Here is an 8,084-nt window from a genome sequence, read left to right as displayed (position 1 = left end):
TAAAGGGGAGGGGGAAACCCCGCCGGAGAATTTAATTGACGGCGAGAGCAGCCACTCAGAATGGAGGGTCGGAGGGGCTAGCCCCGGTTTGAGCCAATGGGGAACGCTCTGGCTTCCTTCCTTGGCGCGTGGCCAATTGTGGAGCTCAGGATCGTTTGCTCGCGATCAGTGGGAATGGTTCGGGAGCTCGCGACCTGGGCGATGGCGTGTGGAGCAGCCGATGTAATCCTTCACCAACGGCCGAATGAATAAATAAATAAATAGATTCCGGTACGGAATAAACTAAGAACGAAATTAAGAATTTTCTCTCTCTCTCTCTCGCCCCGGCCAACACAGGCTCGCACTTTGAGATATTTCCGTAATTATCACTGGGAGCTTTGTGCCGTTTGATGAGGTGTGACGTCAGGCTCGCTTGGCTCAGTTCCTCTCGGATCGGCGCAGCGAAACTTCCCGGGTGGTGCCCGCCGAACCGGGCCAGCGAAACCAGCTGGTCGGCGGCGGCAGCAAGCAGCAGCAAAGCGCTGCTTCCGTACCTTGTGGAGATTTTTCCTCGTTCATTTTACTGTGGCGTTTTCTTATTTAAACAAAAAGAATCAACTTCAACTTTAAACAAGTAAAAGAAAACGGGAGAAAGAATTGAAAATCCAACTCTAACAGAACCCAAGGGGAAGGGGAAGCCCTGAGTGAGCTGAACACGAACACCAACCCGGATTTGGGCTGAGGGAAAGTGGTGACACAGGTCGGAACCCTCGGTCACAGCCGGTATAAATTTTAATGCTTTGTAACTACTAGATTTCAAAATACTAACAAGCTGGAAAGCTGCAACCTGTTTTATTTTTCTCTCACGGCGCCGTCAATGTGGAATTAAAAGGGCTTTGCAATGAACCTCTGCTGTGTTTAGGCAGAAGGAAGCGGTTGAAGTTGCTGGAAGATTTGTTGTAGGAGCAGCGTCTCATTCCTGGTGCTTTTGGGGGGTGGGGGGCAACCAGCGCTTCAAAACATCCCATCCAACCTCGATCTTATCTCTCCTCAGGAGTGGGAGCCAAGGAGACTCATCATCATCATCATCATTATGCTGTTGCTGTCGTCGCCGTAGGGGCTGGCACAGTTTTGAAACCTTTACCCGGGGAGGAGGGGGAGGGTTATCCCCTCTTTTAAGTTTTAGAGACATGAATCAAAAGAGTCTTTGGGTCGTATGAAGAAAGCTAATGGACTTTTATTTGCGTCTATCCTGTAAAAAATCATGGCGAAAACCAAAGAGAAACGCGTTTGGAAGGAAACGTATGGCGATTTTCGCTCAGTGCCCGGAGAGTGCATCAGCAGCAAGAAGGATCGCGACAAACCCAATACTAAGTGAGTTTAATTTCCGTTCCAACCCTCGCCCCCCACCCCCCCCCCACCCCACCCCCCCCCCCACCCCACCCCACCCCACCCCCCCCCCAAGTTCATCTGCTGGTTCACTTAAGGAACTGTTTCCCAATAGTTTTATCTACAGATGGAATCACGTAAAACAAATGTTGTAAAATAAAAATACGTCACAAAATATTTTTAAAATTCTGCAATTACACGGCAATAAAACATTTATTTTACGTTTGTAAATAAATGAATTTTCCGTTGGATATATGAATTTTTCATGAACTTTATTGAACTATTTTTCATTAACTTTTTGTTCTTATTTTTAAATCCTTGACATCGTCTTTTCCAGGTTAGTGGACTCAGAAACTGGCAGAGGACGATCCGAGAATTTTAATATGACAGAGTCTCAGTCATTAGGAGGTGTGAAGAAGGTGGGTCTTTCTTCTATTTATTTAACCAACTTGCTCCTAAAGCGCAAAATAAGTTATCATAGATGCTGATAAAATATCCAAAGATTGGACTGACTGAAGGTGGTTGTAAAAGAGATCCTTCTGGCTTCGTCATAGTTTGCATTTGCACTGTAACTATGTATCTGAGCGTTCGACATACCTTATTGATCAAGATGACTTACTGGTATGTTTTTCCGAGCTCCTTGTCGACTTTTTAAACACGCAAGACTGTAACCTCGCTATACAATGGTAAAATGCACAGATTTTCAGAGGTTTGGTTGGATTCTTCGTCTTAAAACCGTGCAGTAAAGCAATGTACATGTACATTTGCAGTTCCTTCGCTAGTAATATGACATTTTAAATGTTTATGGTGAAATTAATTTAGATGTTACTTCACCATTACGAGATGATACCGTAAGATATTTACTGCATTTTCCAGTTGTAATGCATCTTCATGTAGAAAAACGTCCCATGGTGTTTTATGGAAGGATGGGAGGGGAGGGGAGGGGGGGGGGGTGCTACTGCGGGGGAGAGCCATATAACAGCGATAGAAAAGGATTCTCAAAATTCTTGGCCTTAGAAGAGAATTTGGAAATGGAGAGGTAGACTATTTGAGGAAGGAAATTCCCAAACGCAGAGCCTTGATAGCTGAAGGCACAGATACTGGCAGCAAAGTGGGAGAGGAGACTGGAGTCAAAGGTACAGAGAGTTTTGCTTGAGGAAGGAGGAGGGGTTCCTGTTGGAGGGGTGGCAGAACTATGGAAGGCCACAAACACAAATATGACATTTTAATTTTTTTGAGATCATAATGAACTGGAGCCCAAGTTGCTCAGCAACAGAAGAGTCTAGTTAAGTTGAAAAATAGAAATGCTATATGAAAGTTTCAATGGTGCATGTAGTGAAGTAGGAGTAAAATGGGTGGTGTCATAGAAGTGGTATTACCAGTCTTTGTGAAAGAAAGAATATGAGCTTGCCAGCTCTGCTCAGGGTCAGTAAGGACATCATAACTGAGAATAGGCTGCCACAATCTGAAGAAAAGTCTGGAAAAAGGGATGGAGTCATTGACAAGTGTATGAAGTTAGTGAAGAATGTCAAAGCTGATGGCATTGATCGCTCCTAATTAGTTAAAGAAATCCTAGTGTATTGAAAACTGAATGTTGGACGACCAGTTTGGCTCTGCAGAGAAAGTGGAGGGATTAAGAGAGGGTGAAGATAAGAAGGCCTTGACAATCATTATGAAAGGCAGAGGATTGGTACATGAGGAAAATGAACTTTTTACAATGTGAACTAACATCGGGAGGAAGAAAAGAAGTTGGATATTCATTTGTTTAGTGCTTGTTGTAAGAAGCATAATTGTATCATTTTTTTCTTTTCATTAATTAGATTATTAAACGGTTTATTTTAAATCATTAAAGCAGAAAAAGAATGTCTATTCCATATTTGAAAAAAATTCATTTCTCAGTTATATAAATAATTGTAATATTGTTAAATGTATGGGACCTGTTATTATTGGTCAGAGCATTGACTATAAAAGTTGGCAAATTGTGTACAGCTGAATAAAACTTTGGTTAGGTCACATTTGGAGTATTGTGTGCCGTTCTGGTTGTCACATTATAGGAAGGCTATGGAAGCTTTGGAGAAGGAGCAGAAGAGGTTCACCAGGATGTTGCCTGGATTGGAGAGTGTTAGCCATAAGGAGAGGTTGGACAGATTGGGTTGTTTTCTCTGGAGTGCCAGAGGCTGAGGGGCGACCTGATAGAAGTAGTTAAAATTATGAGAGGCATAGATAGTCAGAGTCTTTTTTTCCCCAGGGTGGAAATGTTAAATACTAGAGGGCATAGCTTTAAGGTGAGAGGGGGAACATTTAAAAGAGATTTACGAGGCAGGTTTTTTTAAACAGAGTGTGGTAGGTGCCTGGAGTGTGCTGCTAGGGGAGGTGGTGGAAGCAGGTGTAATAGCAACATTTAACAGGCACTTGGACGGCCACAGGAATGGAGGGATATAGACCATGTGCAGGCAGATGGGATTAATTTATTTTGGCATCATGGTCAGCAGAGACACTGTAGCCAAAGGTTTTCTGTTCTGTACAGTTCTATGATGCAAAAAATGTAAATTTTTGGGCAAATTAAGGGAAATTGTGTAAGTAGCTACTACTTGGTGTGAGATACAAACCTTCCAAAGTTAAATTTAGTGAAAACAAATTGAAAGATAATAGACATTTAGTTTATATCTATCAAATATTGAGGGAATATACAAGGTTTTTTTTTACTGAAATTTAAGATCAGAATGCCTTTTAAAAAAAATACAGCCTTTCTGATGGGTCACCATTCTTAATCAAGTCACTGTCTGAACCATGGAGACCTGCATGATCTCACACTGAAGTAATAAATTAGTTAATCTGGCCAAAGTAGTCATTGGACATTATAATTTCTTCCACTACCTAAAATTGAGGTGGTGGAAGAAATTATAATGTCCAGTGACTGCTAATCTTAGGTAAATTTCTTGTTGTCATTTTTAATGAAGACTAAGGGAAATGTTACCAACCACAGAAAAATTCCTCCTGCCAACCATAGAAAAGACATACTGGATGAGAACAGATTGGAGACACAAGAGATTCTGTAGATGCTGGAATCTGGAGCAAAACACAAAATGCTGGAGGAACTCAGCAGGTCAGGCAGCATCTATCGAGAGAAATAAACAGTTGACGTTTCTAGTTGAGACCCTTCATCAGGACTGGAAAGGAAGACGGCAGAAGCCGGAATAAGAAGGTCAGGGGAGGGGGAGGAGTACATGCAGATAGGTGAGTTCAGGTGATAGGCGAGTCCAGGTGAGAGAGGGAAGGTAGGACGGTGAGGTGGGGGGAGGAAGAAGAAAGAAACTGAGAGGTGATAGGTAGAAGAGGCAAAGGGCTGAAGAAGATTGGGCTTGGCTGTGAAGTCACCTTGAATGAATGTCTTGTCAATATTTCCTGTCAGGCTCATCAATAATGGCATCTTGGGTATTATTGTGGGGGACAATTAGTACCCATTGATTTGTACCCCAGGAAGAATACATGGGGGGGGGGAATACATGTAGCAAATTATAAACTCAATAAATAGTTATAAAGGGGAGGCAAGGTAGCTGCAACATTCCAGTTACAAGCTATTCAGTAAAAGTTAATTTGCATAATTATTATTCTGAATAGGCCATTAACCCCTTTGTTAATAACTGTCGTGTGCATTCTTCATAATAGCTGTATTGTCCTTAAATTTTTCCTTTTCATGTGCTAATTAAGACTTGTACCATCCTTGAAAATTTCCAAATATTCTTTATAACTGATCTTCTATTTAAACACATCCTGCTATAGAGGCCAGGATCAGATCCTCCACGATTTTGTTTAATGGTGGAACTGATTCTCAGGGCCAGATGGATTACACCCGCTCCTATGTCTCATGTTTTTATTCCATGAAATAGTCAATTGATTTGTTTTACTCCATCTTTCTAGAGTGTTTGTTTTAGAAAATTCACTCGACAGAACTAAAAATAATGCTATTTCGGGATGCAGTTATTCAAATAACTACAACGAAGAGGTGAAGGGGTCATTCACAGCACTTCATTGACGGTGTTTTTTCAACATTGCTATGTGTAAAATTATTTAGTTATGCTTGAAATATTATGAATCTGAGATTCTGAGAAATGTATGCGGCTACAGAAGAAAATCTTTATTAGGACGATGTGATATTTAAAAAAAATGTAATCATGGATTGTAAAGGGTTAAATCCAGATTCTTTCCTACCAAATATATACATCGGGTGAAACTTTCTGCATGCACTGTTCTAAACTCCCAGATATTGTGCTGCAGAAATGTACATTCTGTGTGTTGTGTTAGGATGATTGCCATTTCTTTGTGACGAGGTGCATATGGTTTAAGTTGTCCATTCACCAGTTGCTGTCAACTTTGCACACACGAAGAAGGCATTCATGAACAACAACGTGTAACAGCAAGGCACATCCTTAAAAACAAACATTTCGCAAGAAAAAAGCTTTTTAAATATATATTTATATGGTTGACACTGAATACATTTCTATATTTTATTGTTCACCAGATATTGTGACGATTGAGGCTGGCATGCTGGTGGCTGCATGAAAAGCAAGCTAAACTTGCTTTAGCTCCCACTTGCCATGTGCCCCACCATTTATATGAATGTTCCTGCCAGTCTCAAACATGGGTCGTCACGGTCATCACATTGGCAATATAAAGCTGTGCTCAGAAATTCTTTGTACTTTATTGATATCTTAAGCCTTTGAAGGTAATTGTCAACCTCCTGCTGAATTAGACCTTTTTAGTTTGAAAATCTAAATTACAGAACATCCAACGTTATTGAACAGAGCATGTTGAGCACCATTATCGAATGGCCAAATAGTGGTTAATTTTTTTTCCTCCCACATAAAAGTGTGTTTGAGCTGTCACTACTGCCCCAGTTTCGACTTGCAGTATCATCTCTCCAGGGCAATTCGGAAAAAAATGCTTTAGGTGCAATTATTGATCCTCTTGGTGAACGCTTCAAAAATGTAGGTGTCACATTTAGTGTACCAAAATGGCATCAAAATTAGCAGATCAATCACAGGATTATGTGGACCGTACTTAACCATTTCAACAGTAATTGTTCTAACAAATCATTCTAAATTGCGATTAATTGCGAGTTTAAATCGCAATTTAGAATTCAAACAATGGTCACAACAATACACATAATTTTGGGGGAAGGGGAAGCACTGTTACCAAATGGTTAATATTTCTTCGGCTTTACATTGTGTTATGCCATCCTTGCTAGCAGTCATGTGAGTCTCACACAGAGGAAGGTCACACAAGAAACATCAGGGAGCTTTAGATCCCTTGTGAATCATACACTTGCGGTATCAAACATTCCAGAGTTTTTTTTTATTAAAAACGCTTTCGAAATAATTCATCACATTATGTAGTACACTGAATATTCATTAACACATTTTAAGTAAGTGTAACTTTAAAAGATGTGTTTTAAAATGATGTAGACTACTTTGGGATTTCTGAAAGATCTGCTCGAGAGTGTTTCATGCTGGCGGAGTAGGTAAAGCTTCAGAAAGTATTGCAAAATATAACTGCAGGATTTACTTTATGCTGCTGCAGCTGGCAGAGTTTTGGAAATTAAAGCTTTTCACATCGGTCTAGTGACAAGTAATATGTTTCTGTGTTGTACGTATAATTACAGCTCAATGGGGATTCTAAATTCTGATTTACAGCAATTTTAACCACGATTCAGAAGATTAACTAAATAGATTAAATTTAAAAGGAGTTTTATTCAACTTTGTCACCCGGATTAATATTAAAATTTTTCCGGTGGACGACATACAGCTCCGCAGTATTGTAGGGGTTGCACCGAACATTTGGGAATAATTGCATTTAAATTAATACAACTGCATTATCAGGTTAAAAATTGTGCGCTTCAATTTGACCCGATGTCCAAATGCTGCGATACTGATTTTCATTATTAGCCACGAATTCTCTAAACGTGTATTTCAGTTGTGTATGTAATTGCGGTATATGGATCGCCAATCTGTACATTTTGAGTTGAATTATTGATTTAATTTAATAAAAAGGCTTTCGTTGTGTATTTACAACGTTAATCATTCACGCATTTAACCCAGAATGCACAGATCTAGTTAGAGCATGGTCGTTGAAGGGGATTGCCGTTCTTATCAACTGAGTGGCTTTCCCATGTCGCCCGATTCCGCCTGTCGAACACAACCATACATACTTAAAAATGGAGTCGAAAAAGTTTGATATCGTATCCTTCATCGCCAGTGATAGTAATGCCTTTCTCCTTATGGTAATCAGTTGCGGAATGTGGATATAGATCACGCGGAGTGCATCTCTGAGGGGGATTGGGATAAGAGGGAAGCTACTGTTGTTAAGACTATTGAATATTTACTTAGCTTTGCCTGCCCACAGACAATGGCTTCGGCTAATGGCTCCGACTCGGGAGCGGGAAAGCAGTCAGCAACAGCAGTGCGTTTATATATTATACACATTTGAACTATAGGTTATGATCACGTGGCAATCATACGTGACAAGTCTGGATTAAATCGTGATATTTACCAATACGAAGGTTATCGTTAAGAACGTGGGATTTGTGTTCCGGCCACATTTTACATTCAAAATGCAACAGCAGCAAAAGCAATAGCACCGCCTTGAAAACGCGTGCCCTCTACATCATTCCAGGGTCGAAAGCAAATACTATCGCGAACCTGCAGCGATACTAAAAC

At 40.4% G+C, this 8,084-nt stretch overlaps 1 protein-coding gene across 9 annotated transcripts in view; it reads left to right on the top strand.

Moving 5' to 3' along the window:
- The first annotated feature begins 193 nt into the window (after positions 1-193).
- bcor (BCL6 corepressor) overlaps positions 194-8,084 on the top strand; it is a 263,295-nt gene continuing 255,404 nt past the window's right edge. For 5 of the 9 annotated variants that reach the window (XM_052014798.1, XM_052014804.1, XM_052014803.1 and 2 more), the window contains exons 1-2: positions 295-1,353; positions 1,706-1,787. In XM_052014798.1, the coding sequence (XP_051870758.1) occupies positions 1,244-1,353; positions 1,706-1,787 (192 nt within the window). In that variant the 5' untranslated portion in view covers positions 295-1,243. Of the gene's footprint in view, positions 271-294; positions 1,354-1,705; positions 1,788-8,084 lie in introns of those variants that run through there. The other 4 variants (XM_052014806.1, XM_052014800.1, XM_052014805.1 and 1 more) reach the window with 4 other exon arrangements.

This window comes from Pristis pectinata, chromosome 4 (genome assembly GCF_009764475.1).
Source record: "Pristis pectinata isolate sPriPec2 chromosome 4, sPriPec2.1.pri, whole genome shotgun sequence".
Lineage (NCBI taxonomy): Eukaryota > Metazoa > Chordata > Chondrichthyes > Rhinopristiformes > Pristidae > Pristis > Pristis pectinata.
This window is presented reverse-complemented; position numbering and strand designations above follow the sequence as displayed.